This window comes from Ictalurus furcatus, chromosome 13 (genome assembly GCF_023375685.1).
Source record: "Ictalurus furcatus strain D&B chromosome 13, Billie_1.0, whole genome shotgun sequence".
Lineage (NCBI taxonomy): Eukaryota > Metazoa > Chordata > Actinopteri > Siluriformes > Ictaluridae > Ictalurus > Ictalurus furcatus.
This window is the reverse complement of record NC_071267.1, coordinates 13,521,677-13,549,188: the sequence shown is the minus strand read 5'-3', so window position 1 is coordinate 13,549,188 and position 27,512 is coordinate 13,521,677. Positions and strand designations below refer to the sequence as shown.

The window sequence follows — 27,512 nt, the reverse complement described above, 5'->3', positions numbered from 1 at the left end:
GAGCATAGTATAATAGAATCAATATAGAATCAAACACACACACACATACACACAAGAAACAAGACAACACACACAGAAACACATAAACATCATGCTGGTAGATATGGCAGACAAATCACACTTTCTTTCTGAGTCTGACTTGAGTGAGATGGCCGTTTAAGATGAAGGATGTATGGTGAAACATACACAGGGCGTGGAGGATGGGATGCAAAATGAAAGTGATGATCTGCACAGAGCAATGACATTCTTCACCATTCAACACAAGCGTTATACAAGTTTAATCCACCAAAACCTCTAAGATTCATCAGTCTAACCTAGATATACATTCCTCACTAATAAATACATGCTGTACTATTGGTGTCACTTTACTTACTAAACAACATGCCTTAAAAGGAATAATGAATAATAAGTTGGGAGTTTGGGGGATTAATCAAGCAACCAAACAGAAAACTAGTTTACTGGTCATATTATGTGGAAAGAAATGTTCCAGAAAAGATAACTGTCTACATGAACACCCATCAGATAACAGACTACAAAACATATCTCTAACAGTTCACTTGTAGGTACAGCAATCAATCACCAAGTCATGAAGTATCCAAGAAGAATTATTTCTGTCTTGTTCCAGAAGAAAATCTACTGCTCTGAATCAAGCATGTACTAAAACTGTCATAGATTACAAACTCGTTTTCTCACAGGACTGCCTCGTTTATTCTTCAGTATGTTACATTGTCATCTGGGCACCAGTACATGTGTCTGACTGCTGTGAGTAGACTTGTGATCAGTGAGAGAGCAGAACAACCAGTGACACATGACCTATTTTGTCCAGTGGTATATAATAGGATTATGACAATGTACAACCCCAATTCTGAAAATGTTGGGACAGTATGGAAAATGCTAATAAAAACAAAGAGGAGTGATTTGTAAGTGTACTTGTATTTAAACAGAAAACAAATACAGACAAGGTATTTGATGTTTTACCTAATCAACTGCATAGTTATTTGAAGGTCAATGTTTATTTTGAAATTGATGCATGCAACATGTTCCAAAAAAGTTCGGACAGGGGCAGTTTAGGATTCATAGCGATGTGACAAGTTGAAAAAAGAAGGTGATGTGAAACAGGTGAGGAAATTGTCTAATCATAGTATATAAGGAGCTTCCAAAAAAGGCCTAGTCCTTCAAGAACAAGGATGGGTCGAGCCTTGCTAATCTGCTAACAGATGCGTGAGTGAATAATCCAACACTTTGAGAACAACATTCCCCAAAGACAAATCAGTATGGATTTTGGGCATTTCACCTTCTACCGTGCATGATATGATTAAGATTCAAGGAATCCAGTCAAATCTCAACGTGTAAACGGCAAGGCCAAAAACCACTTCTGAATGCGCGTGATCTCCGATCCCTCAGACGTCACTGTCTTAAAAACCGTCATGAGTCTGTAATGGATATCCTGACATGGGCTTGGGAATACTTTGGTAAAACTGCATCAATCAACACAATTCGCTGCTGCATCCACAGATGCAAGTTAAGGCTTTACTATGCAAAGCAGAAGCTATACATCAACACTGTCCAGAAGTACCACTGATTATCTGGGCTGAGTCTCATCTGAGATGGACAGTAGCACAGTGGAATTGTGTTTTTTGGTCTGACGAGTCAACATTTCAAATGGTCTTTGGAAAAAATAGCCATTGTGTTCTCCAGGCCAAAGAGGAAAAGGACCATCCAAGCTGTTATCAGCGTCAGGTCCAAAAGCCAGCATCTATCATGGCATGGGGGTGTGTCAGTGCCCATGGCATGGGCACAATTAATGTAGAAAAATATGTACACATTTTGGAGCAACATATGCTGCCATCCAGATGTTGTCTTTTCCAGGGACATCCCAGCGTTTTCCAGCAGGACAACGCCAAACCACATTCTGCCTGGATTACAAGCGCGTGGTTGCGTAAGCAGAGAGTGCGGGTGCTAGCATGACCTGCCTGCAGTCCTGCAACCAAAATAAGGCAACGAAGACCCTGTACAGTTGCGCAGCTAAAGAAATTCATAATGAATGAATGGGGGAAATTTCCACTTGCTAAACTTAACAAACTCGTGTCTTCAGTGCCCAGATGCTTAATAAGTGTTATTAAAAGAAAAGGTGATGGCTATACGAGCATTAAACACATAGGTAAACACATAGGTAATCAGCCATTGTGATGCCATCTTATGCTCTAGCATTTGTTGTATGATCCGGATGTTTTTCTTTTTGTTCCCTTCTCCCCTCTATGCCTGTGATTGTTTATGATGGTTTATATGTATGGTGTTGTTGTGTTTATGTTTTTCTACAAACCCACGGTGGAAACAAATTTCCTCTTTGAGGACAAATAAATTATCTATCTATCTATCTATCTGTCTGTCTGTCTGTCTGTCTGTCTATCTATCTATCTATCTATCTACAGTATCTCACAAAAGTGAGTACACCCCTCACATTTTTGTAAATATTTGATTATATATTTTCATGTGACAACACTGAAGAAATGACACTTTGCTACAATGTAAAGTAGTGAGTGTACAGCTTGTATAACAGTGTAAATTTGCTGTACCCTCAAAATAACTCAACACACAGCCATTAATGTCTAAACCGCTGGCAACAAAAGTGAGTACACCCCTAAGTGAAAATGTCCAAATTGGGCCCAAAGTGTCAATATTTTGTGTGGCCACCATTATTTTCCAGCACTGTCTTAACCCTCTTGGGTATGGAGTTCACCAGAGCTTCACAGGTTGCCACTGGAGTTCTCTTCCACTCCTCCATGATGACATCATGGAGATGGTGGATGTTAGAGACCTTGTGCTCCTCCACCTTCCATTTGAGGATGCCCCACAGATGCTCAATAGGGTTTCGTCCATCACCTTCACCCTCAGCTTCTTTAGCAAGGCAGTGGTCTTCTTGGAGGTGTGTTTTGGAATATTTGGAATACTGCCCTGCGGCCCAGTCTCCAAAGGGAGGGGATCATGCTCTGCTTCAGTATGTCACAGTACATGTTGGCATTCATGGTTCCCTCAATGAACTGTAGCTCCCCAGTGCCGGCAGCACTCATGCAGCCCCAGACCATGACACTCCCACCACCATGCTTAACTGTAGGCAAGACACACTTGTCTTTGTACGCCTCACCTGGTTGCCACCACACACGCTTGACACCATCTGAAGCAATAAGTTTATCTTGGCCTCATCAGACCACAGGACATGGTTCCAGTAATCCATGTCCTTAGTCTGCTTGTCTTCAGCAAACTGTTTGCGGGCTTTCTTGTGCATCATCTTTAGAAGAGGCTTCCTTCTGGAATGACAGCCATACAGACCAATTTTATACAGTGTGCGGCATATGGTCTGAGCATTGACAGGCTGACCCCCCACCTCTTCAACCTCTGCAGCAATGCTGGCAGCCCTCATACGTCTATTTCCCAAAGACAACCTCTGGATATGACGCTGAGCACGTGTACTCAGCTTCTTTGGTCGACCGTGGCGAGGCCTATTCTGAGTGGAACCTGTCCTGTTAAACTGCTGTATGGTCTTGGCCACCATGCTACAGCTCAGTGTCAGGATCTTGGCAATCTTCTTATAGCCTAGGCCATCTTTATGTAGAGCAACAATTCTTTTTTTCAGATCCTCAGAGAGTTCTTTGCCATAAGGTGCCATGTTGAACTTCCAGTGACCAGTATAAGGGAGTGTGAGAGCGATGACACCAAATTTAACACACATGCTCCCCATTCACACCTGAGACCTTGTAACACTAACAAGTCACATGACACCCGGGAGGGAAAATGGCTAATGGGCCCAATTTGGACATTTTCACTTAGGGGTGTACTCACTTTTGTTGCCAGCGGCTTAGACATTAATGGCTGTGTGTTGATTTATTTTGAGGGGACAGCAAATTTGCACTGTCATACAAGCTGTACACTCACTACTTTACATTGTAGCAAAGTGTCATTTCTTCAGTGTTGTCACATGAAAAGATATAATCAAATATTTACAAAAATGTGAGGGGTGTACTCACTTTTGTGAGATACTGTATGTTACACAGTGGTAAACAGTCAATTGTCCTTTTTTGGTGTGTGTTACAGTCAGCAGATTTGAAATGAGTGTATATTTTCAAAAATAAATTAAATCACAATGTAAAACATCAAATAATGTGTTAATAATGTGTTTTCAATATAGTACGGGGTGAATATAGTCAATACAGCCAGAGTTTAAATCTAGCATTCACATAATGCATCTCATAACCTTGTTATGCAGTCATCTCTGATAAAACAATAACAAATGCACATGGTTATCTCTGCCTGAAATTCAATGAACAGCAGCCAAACTAATCCTGTTTCCTGTTCCTAACTTGGGATGCCCATCCCAAGGTAATCAGTGAATGTGCCAGCTCCATCTCAAAACCAGCCTCTACGAAGATTCCAGATGATACCAACGCTCTACACATGTTGCTCCTGGGATAGCAATGGGCCTGAGCCATTCTGCTCTCTGTGCCGACTAGGACCATTCTGGTGCCCTGCTTCTGGAGTTCTCATCGCTTGGAGGCCAGTTACTGATGCTGAGGATAGCCCCACATGGACAGCCTAGGGACACTTGGAAGCCGTAGAGATGGCATTAGACTGCAACTGATGCGGGCAGTTTTGGTGCGGTGTTCAGCAGAATAGACTTCATGTTGAGACTCTGGTTAATCTCCTGATTACACAGCTGCACTTTTGTTTTATCATGTAGCACACAGTTATAGAATGGGATTTATTTATAATTCCACTATCCATTGTTACCCAGATGAGGATTGGTTACCTTTTGAGTCTCATTCCCCTCAGGGTGTCTTCCTCATATCATCTCAGGGAGTTTTTCCTTGCCACTGTTGCCGTTGCCTCTGGCTTGCTCATTAGGGACAAATTTAGCAATTTAAAATTTATATTGGAAATTTGTATATTTCTGTAAAGCTGCTTTGTGACAATGCCAATTGTACAAATAAAACTGAATTGAATTGAATTTTAAAATGACTCTTTTTTTTTGGCTTTTTCCATACTGTCCCAACTTTTTTGGAATTCGGGCTGTAGAAATACATTGGTACTCTAGAAACAGGTAACAGTGTAGAAGTACAATGAGCAATAACCATTCTGGGAATATTTCTACTTGAGCATAAATCTATCTTAACATTTACTTTAATTTCCAAAAGTATATGGCTACTTTTAAATTGTCACTGATACACTTGTTATATAGTATATATAGTATATATAGCATATATTAGCACAATCCAAGGAACTGGCGCTTCAACATCGAGATGTTGTTCTCGCCCACATGAGGAGCTTGGGGCTCAGGTTGAACCTCAAGAAAAGTATGCTTTCTCCAGTGCAGAGGACAGATTTTTTAGGGATTATATGGGATTCTACTAAGATAAGGGCTTTTTTATCCCCAAAACACGTAGGGTCAATCCTATCAACATTGAGCAAGATAAAACTGGGTCTGGGCATCCCCTCCAGTCTCTACGAGAGACTGTTGGGCCTTATGGCAGCAGCAGCCAACGTCATACCGTTGGGCCAACTGCACATAAAAACATTACGGTGGTGGCTGAAAAGTCAGGGTTTCGTCTGAGGACGAAACCTCTGAGAGTAATCAGTGTCACGTGGTGATGCCTACGTGCTCTGAGTATTTGGAGGTGTCCCCAGTTTCTAGCCTCAGGTCACACTCTAGGGGCATCTCCTTATCGCAAGACGGTAATGACAGACACCTCCCTCATGGGCTGGGGTGCGGTCTTAGATGGTTGTCCAGCTTGCGGTCTTGAAGCGCCCTCATCTGGAGTGGCATATAAATCGCCTAGAGATGCGGGCCTTATTTCTAGCACTGAAGTTCTTTCTTCCTCAATTGAGAGGTCACCATGTGTTAGTTGTGACAGACAACACAGTGGTGGTCTCATATATCAACGACCAGGGAGGGTTATGTTCACGCCCCCTGTTCAGGCAGGCACAACTAATTCTTCTCTGGGCAGAGGGAAGGTTCTTGTCAGTGAGTGCAATGTACATTCCAGGCAACTGGAATGTGGGGGCAGACATCCTGTTGAGGCAGGGGCTGAGTCCAGGTGGTTGGAGGCTCCATCCACAAGTGGTGGAGTCCATATGGCGGCGGTTCGGCCAAGCAGAAGTGGATGTGTTTGCCTCCGAGGAGACAACACACTGCCAGCTGTGGTTCACCCTCACTCCTCCCGCACCATTAGGGATGGACGCCATGGCCAAGGTCGCATCAATATGCTACCGAGAGTTTGCCAAGACTGTCTACATCTGCTGCTAGTAGCACCTTATTGGCCAGCTCGAATAGGGTTCTCAGAGATAATATTCCTGCTAAACAGCACTCCTTGGGAGATTCCCATCTGCAGGGATCTACTGTCTCAAGCCGGAGGGCTGATTTATCACCCTCGGCCAGAACTATGGAAACTGTGCGTCTGACCCCTGAGGGGCACCAGCTCATAGATTCTGGTCTCCCAACTGAAGTTGTAGAGACCATGTTGCCTGTATGGGGCAAAATCCTCTAACTTTGAGGTTTATGTGTGGTCTCAGGCAGCTGAGGCCCATCTGCAGGCCGCGCATACTTTCCTGGGACCTTTCTGTGGTCCTGGATGGTTTATCAGGGGCCCCATTTGAGCCCTTAGAGTCAGCCTCTGAGAAGCTTCTGACTCTAAAGGTAGCTTTTCTGCTGGCCCTGACATCTCTCAAGCGAGTAGGAGATTTATAAGCTCTCTCTGTTGCCCGTTCCTGCCTTGACTTTACCCCTGGATTAGCCAAGGCCTTCCTGTATCCTAGGCTGGATTATATTCCTAAAGTGCCTACATCTGCTGCCCAGCCTGTGGTGTTGCAGGCTTTCTGCCCTCCTCTGTTCCTCACATGGAACAAGAGAGAATGCACCTGCTGTGTCCACTAAGGGATCTCTACTTACGTCCACCGCTCCGGCTAGTGGCGTAAGTCGGAGCAGCTGCTGGTCTGCTTTGACGGCGACAGTAGAGGTGATGCAGTGTCGAAGAAGGCACATCTCTAATTGGATAGTGGAAGCAATCTCTATAGCTCATGAGGTGCACGGTCTTGCTACGCCTCTGGGCATAAGGGCTCATTCCACTAGGGGGGTCGCCTCCTTGAAGGCTTTGTCCAAAGGGGTATCCTTACAGGATGTGTGTGCTACTGCAGGGTGGTCTATGCCACACACATTCATTCGACATTACAGCCTGGATATTCATTGTGTCTTGCAGTGACCCTCGGGCTTGGGTCTTTTTGAACAGGCCGTACCCTTGGTATGATGTAAAAAATACAGAAAGAACCCTTTTTTTTTACCTTTATATGACACGCTCTCCATGTGCATGGTTTCATATCTGCTGACAAGCTAGCAGTAGGCTAACTATGCAATCTTTCTCTGTTTTTTTAAGTTACACAAGATACCTACAGCAAATGACACAGTAGAACATCTCAGTTCCTGTTAGAGTTTTATTCAACAAAGTTTTAATTATCTTCATATTATCCACAAGAAATATACCTATTGAAATATCTATTAATTTGTCTATTTATAATAGTACGCATATTTGGAGTTCATGTTAAATAATGTAAAATACTTATCTTTACATTAAGGTGCACAAAGTAACTAGCAACTTTAACATTAGTACACTACCCACAATTAAAAATAGCATAACTCAAATGACTTAGGTTCTTAGGTTCTAGGTGTAATACAGCATAATGATTTTGTTAACCTAACTTAAAAAAAAATAAATTATCAATCCCGAAGTTCATGGGTAATACATTGGTAATAATAAGACTATAAGTTGCATATATCATGTTACAAAATAATAAGTCAGTAATTGTAATAGTTACAAGTTGGTTAAAAAAAAAGAGTTAAGTACTGGTAACAGGATTCATAAATAAAGGGGGTCCAACTTCTTTTTTTAATTCAGTAATTGTAGCAGGAGGTGTTTATATATATATATATATATATATATATATATATATATATATATATATATATATATATATATATATATATATACACACACACACACACACACACACACACACACACACACACATATATGTTATTAGAGGAATCGGCAGGTAATGCGTGATTCTGACCTGTGTTGGATTAGCCTGATTTAACTTGTGTGAGTGTTTGTGTTTTCAGTGGCTCCCGTAACAAGCGTGCATGCAAAAGAGAGAGAGAGAGAGAGAGAGAGAGAGAGAGAGGGACAGACAGACAGACAGCTCTGCTGTCATTGGTGTGCGAGTGTGCGTGTGAATGGGTGAATGAGAAACAGTGTAAAGCGCTTTGTAGAACCATTTACATATAAGGTACATTGTTAAAAATTCCTTACAGCAAAATCAACATCTTAATCAAATTCTCTTAAAAGCCTAAATGATTGCAGGCATTATTACAATGAAATAGTTCTACTGCAAATATGTGGCACCAGAACTGGAAATGACCAGTGTTCTCCAGTGTTATTTAGCTGCTTTGTCTTTAAAAGGCCAGGTGAAGTATTACATATAAACACAGTGATGGAATGTAATTACAGTAAAACTAGATGGCACTGAAGTTGTAATACATTAACCTTTTTCCATAGCGCTTCTCTGTTTTTGCATTACATATGCATCACATCATCCTCTTGTGGTATCTGGCAATAAGAAAGGGTTTCTGTATTACAAATCAAAACACTTTTCTCCTAGACTTTCTCCTGGAAATCTAAATGGGAATACTAATTAATATGTAGTACTTATTGCTGAAGTATGGGTTAATTAATGTTATATCACACCAAACATAATGCTAGTTCAGAAAAATATATACCTTTAAGAATGTCTATAGAGGAACACAAACATGAAAAAACACATTCAATTGCCAAAAATGTCATTCTGTTAACTGAGAACTTCTTCTTTTTTCTTTCTTTCTTTTTTTTTTTTTTTTAGCTTTTACCATCTGTTCATTCACAGAAGCAGACAGTTATAACATAAAGAACACAAATGTCTCAGGTTCCTTTGAAGAATTCAACTGATGCTGAAAGCTGGAAGATAACATGACACTATTCTGCCAATAATATTTGCTCAGTCATGTCATTATGTCCTATCATAGCTGACAAGAAAACATTATTATTATTATATACCAGATGTGGTTAATAACAGTAAAGAATATAACTAATTAAAGCATTATAATCATCCAGTATTGCTCTTTTACATGTTTGCCGACCAACATGCCAGTGCTGTTACTCAGGGATAGATGAGGTAATACACCAAGAGAAAAAAGTTATAAACGAATAAACCTAAGCGCACACCTTAATATTAAGGGAATCCATCAAAAGACCCATCATAACCGAGCTCCATTTAACACAACAATAGATCAAGTTACATATTATTTCTCTCATAGAATGAGCTTCAATTATTTAGTTTCCCAAGCAAAATCCTCCTCACAGAAATCAAACTAATTTCTACACATTTTACATTTCAGACTACGAACATTATACAGAATTAACCTGAAGCCTACAAATAAATGTATTTACTGATGTAAAAATCGAATATTATATTATGGATGTGAATAGGCACATTGTGTAAGACTGTGCCATCTAAGGCAGTGTCCTCACAGGCCTTTGATGAGCCGTATTAGCGTGTAACCAACATTGAGAAAAGAAGAACATGGCTTCACCCCCAGCGAGTCTTGATTAATCAACACGTTTGATGTGTCCACTAACACACAGCAGCTGCAGCAGCCAAAGCAGAGAGGAACAGGAGCTAATAGAGAGAGACAGATTGGGGTCAGGAAGTCTTTTCTACAGAACCCATGCAGAATTCTCAAACATGCTCAAGGTAAGTGGAGGCCAAGCTAATTAACACATTGTTTGCTCATTAAGAACAAAACAGAGCCTGCCAGATGTCCATTCAGAAAGCAAAGATGGAATTCAGATATCACATGTATACAGCATGTACATACACTAGATGTATACATACGCAATATGTGGTTGTGTTGGTTATACTAAACACTAAAAGAAAAAAAGTATATTTAATGAAATGCTGAAAGAATAAGACAAATTTAGAGTAACACTGAGTGGTTGAAGGGAACTGAGAAAAGAGCAACGCAATTGAGAGAAAAGCACTGGAGGGTGAGTTTATAGGGGAATAGCTGCAGCTGAAAAAAGTGGGCACTGATAATGACAGAGAGCACAGAGGTCTCCCAGTTTGACTACAAACAATGCCAGTACATACACTCTACACATATAAACACTCTGCTAGTGGAGTTGCTAGATTTGAAACCATGCTGTCACATTTACAGCTGCACTACTGTATGTAATAGGTTCGAATGGAGCCAGAACACAAGGAGGTGCTGAGCTGTGTTGCTCGAATCGACAAATGATTATTGATTATTGTAATATACCAAGATACCTCAATTTAAATTCCCAGAAATATATTATGTGATGTTCACTAGAAACACTCTATGAGCTTACTTTCGGCATCATGTGTTTTACTCAACTTTCAGTTGGAGCTTGGATACACACTTGTGTATTCAAAAATTGTATTTTGTAAAGATGTGAGAGCTGTTCATCATAGAACTAGTATGAAAGTGGAACTCACAAGAGGACAAAGAGTTTTTAGATTAAAGAAAACTTTCAAAAGTTGCAAAAATATTTATTATTATTACTTTTTTTGTTCTATTGGTAGCAACAGAGGAGTGAGCTGAAGAAGTAGAAGGTGAGCTAGCTAGTGGATTTTCAGCACTTAGAGACATCCTTACTTTCACGTGGTGCAAAATTTGTGAAGCCACAAAAATAATAGCACATGGTTGCTCTTTCGTAGTCATTAATCAATGTAAATAAACATCACAAGCAGCATTCCATACAAATCTCAATTAGGCCTATTCCCAACATTGCATAGTGACTTGGGAGCTGGGATTTCTGAACCACTCTTGAAACACTTAATAAATACAAAAAAGTGAGGATTTGGTAACTATATCCTATTAAAAGCACTTTGAATATTAGGTTGTAATGGTAACTTATGTGAAAACTGACAGTCAGCACTTTTACGTCAGTTCTTTTTGAAACAATGCAGTAATTATATAACAACAAACCGGCATAGCTATAAATGAACTATATTTGAAAATGTAATAATACTTGCAATTATTATGCAAGTACAGTTGAATATGTAAGTACAACTAATGTCAAAAATATCAGGTACTTAATGCTAAGAAGTAACACCATAGTGGTAAGTAATACCAAACTGGTTTAAGACTGAACAGAGTAGGTTGGTGCATGTAGCAAATGTATAATAATAGCAGTAACATTACATAATTTTCAACATTATTCTCAACATTTAGGAAATCATGTCCAGATATGTCTGATATATTTTACATTAGTTATAGTGTGCTTACATTACCAACCATTAAGGTCTGAGTGAATACTGAATTGTAGCACCAATTAGTATGTACCTATAAGTGACCGTATACTTTAATATCCACCCTGAAATGTATGATCCAGGCATGACTGGTAATTACAAGATATTTAAATATTAAATAGTACATAGCCAGCACACTGAAAATAGTGTAAGTAATTTGTATGAAGAGCCTTAATAAGGTATTTCCAATTACTTAACTTCATGGTAATTATTCACAATAAACTCTCACTTTCTACATGCAGCTACTTTAAATTCAAAGGGATTGAAGAATGTTGCATTCTCAGCCAGCAACATAAAAAGTCAAATAATGCTTGTTCTAATTGACCAGTCAGTATAGCAAACTACTGTTTTCTTCTAGAACTGGTACAGTGATGGTTGAGCAGCAAATCACAAATTGTTGCCATTGACATTACTGACTGAAGCATGTACATCAAATAAATAGATGAGCTGTCACAATCATGCAGTCTCTGAATAACTGAACAACAATGAGTGGTGTTGTGTGGTTGGTGTGTGTGTGTGTGTGTGTTGTTAGAACAACTCACTATGTCACTAGAATTGTGAAAATAGTGATAACTGGTGAAAACAGGTTACATCACAATACAAAGCGAGCACTGAGCAATGACATCCAAAACAGATATATCAGAGGCAGACAAATTACATAATGCTGGACGTGTAACTCTTCCCCTCACAGTCAGACACAATGCTTCACAATGGGGGCAAAAGCAAGAGCATAGTCTTACATTTGATTTATATCTAGCACTTACTGCAGTCTGATGCCTGGCTATTACACTCAAGCCATAATGGTTATAATCTGAGATAATTCCTGTATTCAGTTACAAATAGATAAAAGCTACATTATAGTATGTATTGTATTAGTTCACAGAGTGCTCTTGATATTAGTTAGAGCATCTCCTTTGTTTTCTCACCTCTTTCTGTCTCTCTCACTCTATCTGTCTGTCTCCCCAGTGTGAGCGTGAGGTTTAGCTGGTAGGAGCCGGTGATGCTGGTGGACAGTTGATGAGTTGTGGATAAAATTATGTACACACATGTCCACAGACAATTCTCACAGGCTTAGATGAGGTGAGGCCTTGAACTAGTGAAGGTGCCCTCCCTCATACTACCCTATAGCCAAAGCCCCTTAAACACCACCACGGTGAACACACAGACATGCCAGAAATACTCTGTACCTGTCAATCCGCTCTCAGGACTGGACCAACTGACACCCGTCAGCATTATATCTAAAAGAATGAGACCATGTTAATCAGGCGAGGCCTGGGAAGCCTGCTGAAGGAGCTGATGTACAAGCAGCAAAAAGTAGCAAAAAGAGTGGATGTTCGGTGAGAATGTGCTGATGAAACAGCCTTGTTTGTAGCTATTTCCAATTATTCTGAGTCCAACTCTAGAATTCAGTGGCTCTACTGTTTTTGCTTCTTTAAAGTTATTACAATAGACAGGTATTTTTTAGTTTTCATCTTTTGATGTCTACACAAACAAGTAAATGAAGTTTTCAGTCAATGTCCATTGTAGTCAAACTACAGCATTATCTTTAGAACACTATACAACTATAAAAGTTTCCAATCAAAAACAAGCTAAAACAACAGAAAAACACCAATAGACTCACACTGTTGTTCACTTTAAGCTAATGCTTAATGATAGGGGACGTTCACAGCAAAAAAAGAAAAAAGAAACAGAAACTCTCAAAGAGGAGTGAAAATGAGGTACAGTAATAGCCCTTATTTAGGTAACCTAGTACACACAGAGCACTTAAATAAAGAACAACACAAATCAAATTGAGATATGTATGAATGTAAACAGATCCTGCAGAGGTCACGAAGAAAAAACAGAACAAGATTGACAGCAGCTTGTCCTGCACTAATATTGTCTGTGCTTGTGAGTGTTTGTGTTACTTGTGTAGTGCTTCCACTATTTTTCAGTTACTCATCACCTGCCTTTGGGTATATTTTCATCTGTATTTCTCAAGGGTACAAACTGACTGCTATCATTTTTTCAAACAATATGCTGCCAAACCTCCATCATCACACTCGGGGGTGGGGTGGGTGGGGGGGGTTCTCTTACTGCTGAAAATAGTAGGCAGTTTACTAAAAAAAATATAAACACAGAAATTGTGAACTTGTGTTGTACGACCTAGACAACTGTTTCGCCAAACAGTGCAAAACTAAAGAATGTTTACCACTGCCCTGCATGCATTGGAAGAGCAGACTTGGCAGACCCCTGGGTCAGGAATATACCACACACCCTGCTCTCCTCTGTCAGGATTCAGGCTGGCATGCAGGCCATGGGACATGCTTGAGCTACGTTCCCAGGCAGAGGGGATCAGGCTGCAAGGGGGATTGTCCTAGCTACGTGCCGGCCCGGGCATTTCATTCATTGCACGCCAATCATTCTGATTAGCACTAGCGTGGAATTTTGCGTCGAATCTAACGGCCAAGCAGGACTCAGAAAGATGTGGAAAGACTACCGACCAGCCAGCTCTTTCTCCTTACTCCTTCTCTTTTTCTCCATCCTTTTCAGGCGTTTCTCCTCGCGCCGCTTGGCTTCTTCAGCTTCCTGGTGCCGCCGACACTTGTGGAAGTTCTCCACCACCACACCCACAAACATATTGAGCACGAAAAAAGCCACGATCAACAGGAAAGAGATAAAATAGAGCAGCATCCAGGGGTTGTGGTTCATCACAGGCTGAAACAAAAAGATTAATCAAATGAATGAACACAGTAATGATTCATAACAACACATTACAAAGCAGGAGAATGAAAGAATCAACTTGAGTGAGATATGATTGTGTCTGCCTGTAATCACAGTAACCATGCACAATATAATATTAATATTAAAAATCTTGATTCAAATATATAAATGCTTTCGCTACTGCTATACCAGTAATGAGTCAGCTGTCATTTTATCAGACAAGAGACAAGAAAATAAAACTAATAGAGAGAACTGAGAGAAGTAATAAAAAAATAAAAGACAGATTCAGAATTCTCAAATGTAAAATGGACTTCATTAGATGAAAGTGTAGTGTGAAGGACAGGTACCTGTTGATCAACCCCTACAGCATCTAGTCCATCGTACATAATGTCCACCCAGCCATCCTTAGAGGCCAGTACAAAAAGAGACATCAGAGCCTGATGAAACACAAAGCAAAGACAGTGCAGTTAATGCACATGTCTAAAAAAGCACAACACACAATTTTTGTTGAAAACCGGGTAAATTACTAAGCTTAAAGAGGGCATGGCTAAGTGCTTACCTGTCCCAGGTTGTCAAAATTGTACTTGTGCCTAACCCACTTGTATTTAGCAAGATGGCAGTCAGATTTATTTGTTATATTCCTTGTATCCTCACCCTGGCACACATAGAACTTTCCCTTGAACAGCTGTTTGGAGACAAAGAATGAGTCTACATATTCAAGAGTCATTTACATCTTAAGAAGCTTTACACTGAGGACCAATCTTAGGGAAGTTGTGGAATGATAATGTATTTCATAAAAATCAATACTAGCATATAGAGGGCTGGATTCTGGGCCCCAGGTACCACTCTGCTTGGCCCTAGCCATACGTTCTATACAGAAAAATATATTTGTAGAGTATTAAGTTTCATATCCAGTTAATGTTAATATGAGTTAATGTCATAAAAAAGTTTATATTATATATTACCAGTTTGATGTTCAGTGATGAAGTAGAAATGCTTTTGTTTGTGGTGAGTGAATGTGAGACTAAAATTAGGTTTTTTAGAGTTCAGTCAATGTTAATATGAATTAATAACATTCAATAAGTTAAGAAATCTTAATTTAATCCTCAGAATTTAGTTAATGTGTTAATGTTCAATTATTATTTATTTAGTAATGTGTAACAACTTGTTGAAATTGAGAGAATTACGTTTTTATTTGCATTTCCTTCAGAAATGTGGAATTAATTATTATTAATTAAAAAGAAGGTATAAAAGGCAGAACCACCAAACTATCGGTATGGGCATCAGCCGATATCACACTGAACATCGGTTATCGGTATCGGCTGAGAAATTTAGTGTCGGTGCATCTCTACTCAAAAGCTGTTGGCTCACACAATATATACCATTTGATATTGATAGGCATGTATATACGACAATGGTCACACCATATATTGTATTTTGTACCTAATAGAAAATCATTATAGTACAGGAACTTTAATTCACCTGAACCCCCAAGATGCCGAAAATAATGAAGAAGGCGCAGCAGATGACCACAATGTTTCCAATTGGTTTAAGGGATGACATCAGAGTTTCAACCACCAACTTGAGCCCTGGAGCCCTGCTGATCACCCTAAAGTAGAGACAGGACACAAAACTGATTATAATCCTTAGTAACAAGGCAGAAGATATTGGCTTTGTTAATCTTCAATGGAAAGTGAATAGATGAAGGCTACATTAGGCTATATAAACAGATGTATTGGAGACACAATCATTAGGTAGGTTACAGAATGATCATGCCAAGGGAAAGTTTATGTGCAGATGGCAGGAGATTGCCCACTGTCCAGAACTGATCTGTGCCCACTCTCCATCAGTAGCGCTGTTCCAGCCAGAAGAATGAAAGAAAGAGGAGCTCTGTATTCCCACTACCACTACAAGAAGAGTGGTACTCCATATAGTTCACCTACTATAAGGTGAAGGGCAGTTTGGCAATTAAAACAGAAAATGTGACTCCTTAATTTATACTTTCAGCTTGCTAACATGTCATGCCTTTTCAGCAAATCTGTTACCTCCATCAAAGAAAAGAGACAGTCATCAGTGTAGCAATGTGACTGAGCAAAACGGCTGGAGCAACAGCAGAGATATCATCCCCTTTGTGGTGGGCCAGCACACACAGCAGCACACAAACACCCACACACAATAACACACATGTAAAGACATAACTGTGTTTTTTCATGACATATACCTCAGGTGCTTTTAATTGGTTCTGCCAGATGTTGGATTGGCAATTAACAAAGTTTAAAAGAGTACTGCAAGATTCTTAGGCTGTATACTATAACAGATTCAGAAACATGGCAGTACCTCTCGTTAGTCTGAAGAATAAAGGCTGCATTACTTTTCATCTAGCAACAGGGATTTCCTGGTAGAGCTCTAAGCTAAAGCAGCAGCATCCTGATTTGATCCTGAGCTTTGATCTCCTTAAGAAGTGCCCTGTGATTATATCAGTGTCAGAAGATGGAAGGAAAGACCATGATAAAGAGACAAATCTGATTTAGTCAAAGCAATCAGTTGGAAAAAAAAAAACCCAGAGAGAGTTCCAATAACAGATTACTTCCTCTTTCCTCGATTTACACTAGATCTTCCCAGAAAGCTTGGGTGTTTATATTAGATCAGACAATCAGAAGCTGTTATACTTGATGTGATAATGTCAGATAAATCATGGAATTGACCAACAACAAGAAGGATCAACAGGCCGAGACCTTTACTGATCTGTGACATTTCCATGTTCAGGAATATGCTCCTTATGAGATTTTACCCTTTAACTGTAGAGGGCACTGTTCACTGAGATGCTGAAATGTGTGTGTATAAGCAGCCATGCGACAAATGATGATAAAACAGAGTACCGTAAGCACATCAATGAAGAGGTCTTAAAGAGAGCAATAGGCATGAAGCAGACACTGTAAGAGATTTGGGTTTTGAGCAAAAACTCTGTTGAGCATATGAGAATGTAAGACAAGTTGAATCGCTTCTAGTAAAGTCTAATATGCTGCCCCAACTTGGGGAGAACCATAAATATGGAGCAGACATGAATTTAGAGTAAGCACTTGTTTGAAAATCCCAGTGGGAAGTATGAGGATAACTCGGCCAAGCCTAAAGGGACTAGTAGAAACACAGAGCCTGCTGAATTTAACTCCGTTCACATGGTTCACTGCAACAACACAGCTTCTGCTGTCACTTGAAACATGATGAGCATTCACTGTATTCAGATTCCATCTCCCCTACACAAGTCTATTTTCTCTGTAGGAAAAAAGAGTCTGAATTAACATCAAGTACAGTATGGAGAATCCACTTGTTCCTGAGGCACAAGCTTTCATTAATTACAGGATGCTGAAGTTGGGCTGGGCTGACTGGATAGCGATAGAGAGAGAGAGAGAGAGAGAGAAGAGAATGCCACTGTTGTCCTACACACATACATACACTACTGATCTAACCAGCACAACTAAAGGTAGAATGTGAACACAAAGAAACAGCTGATTTCAAATGTAATTATCTGAATTTGTGTCTGTTTATTGTTTCATATGCTGCTTTCCAATTTGCCTACTATCAGTCCTAAATAGTATCCAAGATGAGAACTACAGAAGTATGTCCCAAATTGTAGTATGTTGAAATGAGTACCCCAAAGGTACCTGGATGCTCTACTATTTCCGGTAGATTTCTGAAGTGTCGATCCATGGACACTTTTTCAGCAAATATTGCTCACAACCCCTTGTGTGAGGGAGGAGGAGCTTTGTGATGGTTTGATTCGACAAATTCAGCCTGCAAACATGGCGGACCTGCATCTGGTAGATCTGCGACGACCTGCTGCTTCTCTCAGCAGTAAGGTAGGACACATTTTAGAGAGGTGTAAATTAAATGTGGGCAAATAAATGAAGGGAATGGTCAATTAAATTATATAGTATAAATTATATAAGGAATAACGAATGAGGAAATGCTGAACTGCAACGAGGAGTTTGTTTAAGGTCACAGTGTGTGTAACAAGGCAACAACATTCTCTTCCGTTACATGACATGTTAGTGTGTCCCAGTACTTGCATACTCTTTTGCTACACACTCAAAAGTATGTACTTTTTCTTCGCAAAAAACGTTCATAATTTTAATGCATAGTATAAGTAGGTGAATTGGGATGCAGCAATATATTCATATCTGTATCTTTATTCAGATTTAAACCTAAAGGGTCCATGGCCTAAAGAATAATTTTTATTTTTTTTTAATTTATTAAACAAAAACAACAAAAAAACCCTCTACAACTATACCCCCAGAAACACTGGAAAGTTCTGAATTAGTCTGAACTAAAGATGTGGTTTTAATCCAGCTCACACAGTTATCATTTTTGTTTGTACCTACCTGCTCTATTTTAATAAATTGAGTTTTCCCAAAATACAAACAAACTAGCAACCTAATTTAAACCACTGAAACCCTGAGCAGGATGTTACTAAGGAAGCATGAAAAAACCTTGTAAATGCAATACACTGTGACCTACACTCAGGTTAATGAACCTTATCTTTCTTTGTCCCACAAGCTACACATCTGACCACTCGCCCTCAAGATAGTAAAAACCTCCTGCTCACATAACCTTTTTGATGCACCCTTAGTCTCATGTTGCACATTTCTAGTCTGGATGCTCTGTCAAGATTTTTTTTGTCAAGACAAAACCTGTATACAGAGTAGAGAAACAAAATGGACAGAGTTCTCTGTCATGTCTTGCCTCCTCTCCTGTCTTGCTCCCTTGCTTCCCAACACACTCAGTTAATCTTCAGAAATTACAATTTTAGAGGCAAAAACAATTACACATGCAATTACCTAGAAACAATAACGGATTAAAGGTGTCTCCAGAGAACCTAAGAAACTAATCAGACCATAATACAAAACCAATTGAACCCATCTGTGTGCCTTCCTTTTTGTTGCTCTTCCTCTTGATAATTACAGCAAATATGCAATACAGGACAACTAACTCGTTTCCGCGCATCTGTAGAGACGGTAGCTTAACAAATGAATCAGAGACAGGGTGAGCACTCCAAATATTTATAATTAAGGAGAGATAACGAGAACAAATGTTAATAAAGCAGAGTGTGGCTACAGGATCTCGACATCATGCTGTATGTTGGAGGTCAAATTGGACTCATCCTAGAGAAAGGACATATTAAAAGAGCCAATGATCTAAGAGGAATGAATGTGAGCACACAGATTTTCACATCATGTTAAGGTTGATTTAGACAAACTGGTGGCGTTTTGTGCAACATCAAGCAACCAGCGGGTCAGACGATTGAGGACTCAACATGGGAGAGTATGTGGACATATCAGATAACTCAGTCTACTACACTGCAGTGACATTATTAATATCTCTGATGAGACATGGTCACAAACATAAATGCACACGCAGTCACAAAATAACACACTTCCCCACTAAACTCTAACACACTGATAAATAATCCTACCTTGAATCTGCATTAGCAAGCAGCCCACATATGGTGTAGATTACCCAGCCCTCCATGCACCAGGCACATCTTTACTGGGGCAGCTGAGCTTGTCCTGCGGAGACTTTTTATGCCTTTTTTTTCTTTTGATTTCAACTTGGACTCCATGGCTGAGTGTATTAACATAAAACCCAGAGACTGAAGAAAGGTTTAAAAGTCAAGTAAAACTTTGAAAGGTGTCCAATGATGCTGAAGCCCGCATGCAAGCAGTAAAATGCTCCAGAGCGTTTTGGCGGCTGGCTCGGCTGTGAGCGAGAATAACACACCTTTGTAATGTAAACTCTGCAGGGCTGAAATACGGAAACACACGGCACAACATGTTTTATTCACATGGCTTTTGGTACTTCAGGGAATCTACTGTGTACAACAGCAAACTGTGTCCTTACACATAATGGGGAACATGTACACCAACACACACACACACACACACACACACACACACTCCACTCAAACAGTACTCTGACTCAGTATTCATGCTAAAACTGCAGTGTCACAATGTGAAGAAAACCAGTGGCATAGCAGGTATAGGGGAAAAGCATTGGAATGGAGTGTGTGTGTGTGTGTGTGTGTGTGTGTGTGTGTGTGTGGTGCAGGTCTTAAAAGTATAATCAGTGATTTTGGCTGAAAATAGGGGTGTTAAAACTAAAGTTGAATTTGGTGTTCCCCATAAATCTGCAATATCTACACACACCCAAACTGCACATGCTCCCTAAGGTAGATCTGAATGCTAGTGCAAGAGCTGGTGCCTCCTTGTCCTGAGCGGTTAGATGTTTGTGGTCAGTTGGTTTTTATTACATTTACAACACCTGTGTCATCACAGAGACCAGAGTCTGTCCTTCCAAGAGATATTTTATTGCCAGCTGCCAGAAACTGAGAAGACCGTCACATATTAGAGTAAAAAAACAAAAAACATTGACCTCAACTTATTAAAACAGTGTTAGTAATTGGATCAGCTATAACTCGCAGTAAGATGCACTCAGCACTTCTGCCTCCATTGCTGGCCTCACATCACCATAAGAGAAATTTCCTCTGATGGACAACATCATAAAAATGAATTAAGACACATGCAGATTCTCCTCTGTGATGTCTCTCTGAAAGCATGATCATCCACAACCTTCACACATGGAACACAGGCACTACCTAATCAACAACAAACATGGAATGCAGTTCTCAGCTGGAATGCGGTCCCTGAAAACACACACTGTCTCACAAGTGGAATTTTCTTCATTTCTTTTTCTGCTTTTCTTCAGGAATATAACAATGATGATGTCAAACCCATCCTTCATCATTATTGTTTTAAATCCCAAACACTAGAAAACTACAGATCAATGCAGGAAGAGGATGAATGAATGATGAGAGGTTAGATCCGGTAGAAGTACTTTGCAGTCAAATTGGATGAAGATTAGATTTCGTGCTCCTCTTGAATATTTGATCAGTCTTTCAGCTGGCTTCAAGAGGTTCTCTTTACAAGAAGTGAGGCATGAGGCATATGCACATGCACATAACTGTAAGATAAGGCATCTCATAGATTCAAGGAGAAAATATGACCTTTTCAGAACATAGAGATAAGAAAGCAGGAAAGTTAGAGCTGAGCAAATTTGCAGAACAGCAGTATAACTACATACCGGAGGGGGCGAAGAGTTCTCAGCAGCCTCAGCACACGCAGCATGCCCAAGATCTTAGTGCCACTGTTTGAAATCAAAGACACCAGGATGTCAATGACTGAGATGAGCACCAGCATCCCATCCAAAATATTCCAGCTGCTCTTCAGGTATGACTTCTCTCCAAAACACCAGCCCAGGGCCACCACCTTCAGCACACACACACACACACACACACACACACACGCAAGATGAGCAATCACTAATTGAACTAGTTCAGAATATATTACATGTATATAAAATTTACATGATATTACATGTAAGGAATAAAATACTAGGGCGTAAAATTGAGAAAAAAATTCCATGCCAGTGTGGTGTTATATGTGGTGTCCTATGTAAATCACAGGCTCATCGCAGCCCCAAAGCTGATTCATCACTCTATAACAGCATACCCTAAAGTGTTTAATAATTACATTTAATGTTATGAAACATCTGCAAGAAAAGTGACTTCCTGTTATTACTTATAGCAGCTATAAACAGCCGTTTTTCTCCTCAGTCTCTCGTTTTCCTTTCTCCTGAAGTTAATAAAACAGTAAAATGTCATGCTTGCCATGTTAGAGAGAAACCGGAAAGAGCTAAGTCCCTGATCCTGAAGACTCTCTCACTGGGGAAAACCTGCTAACTGTTACAAATAACTGAAACTGGAGACTCCTTCCTTAAATGTTACATAAATATCTTCTTACAGAAATGTATACCTTATACCCGTGATTATAGTTTTTCTGTATTAAATAACAACACGTTTTCTTAATTTTTTTTAATTTATGTGGAGTGTCTGCCATACAAGTCATTGTATATGAGCTGTTACTATAGAAACAACAACAACAACAATAATTCAAACATGTGAAATAACAAACATATCATTGTATGTCACAACCGGAACTACTATCAGAGTCATGCTGTTATAGAAAATTTATCCACACCTTCTGATTTGAGAATTCAAACATTATGTTGCATTATATTATATAATATTACATTATATTATATTATATTATATTATATTATAATGTACGTTAACATACATAAACTTTGTTAAAAAGAACTCAAAAGTGTTACGTCAATACCAGAAACAGCATTGCTTCCGACTCCTAGTAACACAGAGCGGCCTACAAGCATGTCCACCATCTACAACTCCACGAACACAGAGTGGCCTACAAACAGCACCCAACAGCAATCACAAACTCTCTCATACTCGCCATCTTTCTGATTGCACACACTTGGACTCAATTACATAATCACTGCCACACTACACAGGACTCTCAGTGTATACGTTCATTGTGAACAGTCTCGGGGAGTAACGGAATACATGTAACACGTTACGTAATCAGGATACAAAAAACTGGTAACTGTAATCCGTAACAGATATGTCAAAAAACAAAGTAATCAGATTACAAGTATCCTTTGTAAAAAAAAAAAAATAAAAAAAAAAGGGAATATTATCAGGATTACAATTTTTTCATTTAAAACCAATGTAATGAATCTTTTGACATAACACAATATAGACAGCTGCGTGATTATAGTTCTGGTTCTCTCTTGTCAGTCGTGACTTACATGAGCAACCTCATGGTGCAAAGTTAATTTGGTTAGAAATGAACACAAATTGTTCTCTGAAATGCTTTTGTTAGGGTGACCTTACGTCGTCTTTTTCAGACCTTAAAAACGCGTCCGGCCGGGATTTCTAAATTTGAGAAAATGTCTGGGATTCAGCTTTAGTGTTATGTTATGATGTGCTCATGGTCTAATACTGCATCATGTGTGCACATATTTGCATTGCTTTAAACCCTCTCTGTAATTCCCGCCTTCTCACACACCAATTGGTCGATAATAAAGCGCTTGCAGCAACTATTAGCTAAATTCTTGCCTCTCAACCATTAGCCTACTCTTAGCGAACACGCTAAGGTGAAACGCTGTTGTGTACGCCATTAAACAGTTGCTTGACAATAGCAGAAAATGAAGCTGTCCTGAAATTAAACAATACCCATGGCCATATAAGGTCATTTTTAATTTCAAGTTATCACATTGCTTCGTATTACATGGCCATTCAAATGTGTAAATGATGGCAGAAATGGCAGAAGGTGCACTCATGGCATCTGATAGTTATTTTATTCCATGGACATGCAAAAGAATGTACGAATTTATATATATTTATGTGATGCTAATAGTGCTAATAGTGTATTAAAATCTGCATTCATAGTAACACTGTTTTGAACGCATTAAGACACGAAAAAAAAGTGTTGTCTTTGGAAAACCAGAATATGGTCACCCTAACTTTTGATGTAATGTTACCCGCATCAGAGACAGTGATCTTTTATTCATTCATCCATCCATCCATCTTCAACCGCTTACTCCTTTTCAGGGTTGCGGGGAACCTGGAGCCTATCCCAGGGAGCATCGGGCACAAGGCGGGGTACACCCTGGACAGGGTGCCAGTCCATCGAAGGGCACACAATCACACACACATTCACACACCCATTCCTACACTACGGACACTTTAGACACGCCAATCAGCCTACCATGCATGTCTTTGGACTGGGGGAGGAAACCGGAGTACCTGGTGGAAACCCCCGCAGCACAGGGAGAACATGCAAACTCCGCACACACAGAGCCGCGGGAATCGAACCCCGACCCTGGTGGTGTGAGGCGATAAAACAAATATAAAACAAATCCAAACACTGAACATGTTTAAGCTCTAAAATAAGCTCTAAATAAAAGTATTTTAGATCATATTGCCTTTCTCTTGACTTTATTTATATATGTGACCTTGAAGTAATCCAAAAGTAATCAGATTACATTACTTTCATATTGTGATACTTGGATGACATTACTGATGACATTTTTTATCAAGTAATTTGTAACTGTAACGGAAAACATTTTTAAAGTAACCCTCCCAACCCTGGTCACAACTACGTTTCTGGTTGTTTGGTTTATGTCTTTGTCTTTTGCCCAGTTATCTCTGTTTGCACATGGCCAGACCTCTGCCTATATTCTGACTTTGATTCTGCCTCGTGTTTTGGATTTGTTTGCCTGTTTAAGAATAAAGATTCTTAACCTCGAACTGTCACCTTCTCTGCCGCCTGACAAACGGTATTGTGTATTTTGGCAGAAACTTTACCATAATCTCGTGTTTTAAGTGCATATTTAAAAGACATGCTTCTTAGTTTCTCTTAGGATCTTTGCTGTACTACAATGGCAGTTATGAGCTGAGCCTGTGCAGTAACTTAATGGCACAATCTAAATCTAAATAAAATCTAAGATGAGCTCACAGCAGCAGAAGTAAACAAATCCAGACAAAAAATAGGATCATCTCCCAAAAAAGACTTCCCCAGGAGAAATGCGAAGGCTCCTAATGCACTGCAAATGAATATATCAAATATCGACCCGATCAAACCCGCACCTGAACAAAGGCACGTCAGGCACACAGAGCCGCACCCCTGCAGCACCCCTCCTGTCTCTCTCACTCTTGCCCTAGACACTTTTTGTAAGGCGTTGTTAATTAACCTCCAGTGAGTACAATTATTCTGTAGCATGATTTTCATTTGAAATCACGTGAGTGGGTGTGACCTGGCATATAGCAGCTCTCAAAATAGAATACCTAGACCTCACTGAATGACACCTGTGAACTTTTCTGGCTTCTCTTGAGAGGTCTCAGCATGTTCATCCATTTCAATGCTAGTCATTTGAATATCTGGCAGACAATCCTTTCTGCGTAGTACTAACAAACGTAGCACTGAGAGCTGAAGGCACATCTTAAAGGTGGACTTAATGGCTGCCTTATCTTGAGTCTGTTGGAATTTTTAAATTTGGCTATTTGAGGGAAGTTGAAGCTGTCAGAGGGGGAACACTCTTTCAACCTTTGTCCAAGTATCTATGAATGTCATGAGTGGGTCTGGCCTGGCCATGCTGATCTAAAGCAGAAATGCATTGAGCATTATTTTTTGTCAGGCAGGGCTTAGAACCCCACCCCTCTATCAGAGATGACCAACAAGCCAACACCCAAGCAAATGCCAGTGTTACCTCCTACCTTTATTGTCATTTCAGTCACGAAGATGGCTGTGAAGATGTAGTTGGACACCGTCAGGAATATACGCTCCTGTGGAGAGAGCGAGACGAGGAAAGAAAGAGACGGCTTAGTCATTGCAGTATCACACATAATGCAGTGCTCACTGTTTATGTGTGTGAGCATGTGAGCCACATCGCATATTAGAGGTGCCTCCTGTGAAGTTAGCTATGGCGCTGTGACTCTGCCCACGCGTAGAGTACTCCAAATGCATTAACATCTCACAGACACACACAAACACACACACAAACATACAGGCAGTACATGAGAAACTGTTTATCACATTCAATGTGTACATTACCCATTTACCTTAGCAGGTAATGAAGACCATAGTATTCCTACCCCAAAGAAATCAGTTCCAATTTGCAACTTTGCAGGGCATGAATCAAACAGGTTAAAAATGGAAACGCACAGTGTAGTTATTAGCAAATCTGTGAAAAGTAAACTCTTAAAAAAACAACTGCAACTGCCAAAAACTCTCAAATAACACTCTTAGCCAGTTCTGTGAATATTTTCTTTCTGTTGCTGACAATCCCCTCTGATGCCAAGACCATACTACAGCTCCCTCAGATCTAACAAGCTCTTTGTAGAATTGAATGATAAAATTTTAAGTCCTTTACCACTGTACAAGTAAAGAATAAACATGAGAGACCATGACATTATAGAAAAATAATCAACGATTGGATGGTGTGATGCCATTACCATCCCAAAGCTAATTTTGATTTTGCAACAATGTCATATCCAAAAGTGTTTTATTCCTCCACTCCACTTTTAATTTGCCAATGATTATTTTTTATTCCACATATTTACATTTGTATATTTACATTCAATTTTGTGCAATGAAATTCAATTTTCCATACCGCTTATGCTACACAGTGTCAGAGGGGAGTCTGTAGCCTACCAGGGAACTCAGGACACAAGGTGGGGAACACCCTGGATTTGGAACTACCAATCAGCCTACAGGACAGTGCATATCTGTGGACTGGGGAGGAAACCAGGGAGAACATGCAAACTCAGCAAACACAGGGCAGAGGCGGGATTCAAACCCCCACGAGGGACGAGGTAAGCGTGCTAACCACTAAGCCACTGCACACCCCATTTCCTCTTGTCATTTACGTTACTGCAGCTATAAACAGTCGTTCCCTCAGCAGGCTCTTTTTTTTCTCTTGAAGTTGATAAGACAAAAACTGCAGCATGTCATGTAACTGAGAAACTCTAACATGCTAATTCCTCTAATTACTCTCCTGAGGCAAAACATTTACTGACTGTTCATACCCCAGTCTCTTTCCATAAATGTTAAATAAATGTCTCCTTACAGAAATTTTCACCATATCAATGGTTATAAATTTTTCTTTGTTAAATAACATTTTTCATCCTTTTATAATTATGTGGAGAAATGCTAAAGTATTAGAGTGAGTACATTAATATAAACATGTGATATGAATTACAGTTGACACTACAGTCCAAGCTGCTATAAGAGAATATTAAATCAACACTTTCTGAGCAATTAGATCTGAGAATTCACCAGTGCTGTGGTATAATGACTTTCATATCACAGTAAAAGTATATCTTTTGATATTGTATTTTTCAAAAATAATCACTGATTATCATCTATAGTAGTTGCTTTATCCTGGCCAAGCAGAACAGCTGTTGTGACGGAAGTGATACCCCAGTCTATTGCAGAGTATCACACTCAGACCTAGGGGCAATTTAAAGTAGTCAAACAACCTACCAGCATGTTTTTTTGGACAGTGGGAGGACAGTGGAGTACACTGGGTGAGAACCCACATACACACAGGGATAAATACAGCACAGACAGTAACCTGACCGCAGAATTACCCACTGAACCCTGAAGCTGCTAGATTCAATTATAAAATGGGTTATATTTCAACACTTATGTGGAAATGCCTACTTTTTTTTTTTTTTTTGCTTAATCCCAGCAAATTAAGAAATTACTACTTGAAAAAAGGACTTAACCAAATTTGATAAATTCATCATCATCACCCTGCTAGAATATGCTTAACATTGATGAGCCTTTATCAGTTTAAGTTGGTGTGATCGATTGCACACAACAACAGACATCATACAACATTTAATTCGTTTTCATCATCAATTAATAAGTTAACTTTTAATTGCAAGGCTCTCATTTTTAGCTAGTTGAGAGGAACCCTGTGTA

General features: G+C 39.6%; 1 protein-coding gene across 1 annotated transcript in view; it reads right to left on the bottom strand.

Moving 5' to 3' along the window:
- cacna1g (calcium channel, voltage-dependent, T type, alpha 1G subunit) overlaps window positions 1–27,512 on the bottom strand; it is a 221,427-nt gene that overhangs the window by 34,846 nt on the left and 159,069 nt on the right. The window contains exons 20-25 of the mRNA XM_053639816.1: window positions 25,301–25,369; window positions 21,247–21,431; window positions 15,595–15,721; window positions 14,672–14,797; window positions 14,460–14,549; window positions 13,914–14,106 (exon numbers count right to left, since the gene is read on the bottom strand). Coding sequence (XP_053495791.1) covers window positions 13,914–14,106; window positions 14,460–14,549; window positions 14,672–14,797; window positions 15,595–15,721; window positions 21,247–21,431; window positions 25,301–25,369 — 790 coding nt within the window. The remainder of the gene's footprint in view (window positions 1–13,913; window positions 14,107–14,459; window positions 14,550–14,671; window positions 14,798–15,594; window positions 15,722–21,246; window positions 21,432–25,300; window positions 25,370–27,512) is intronic.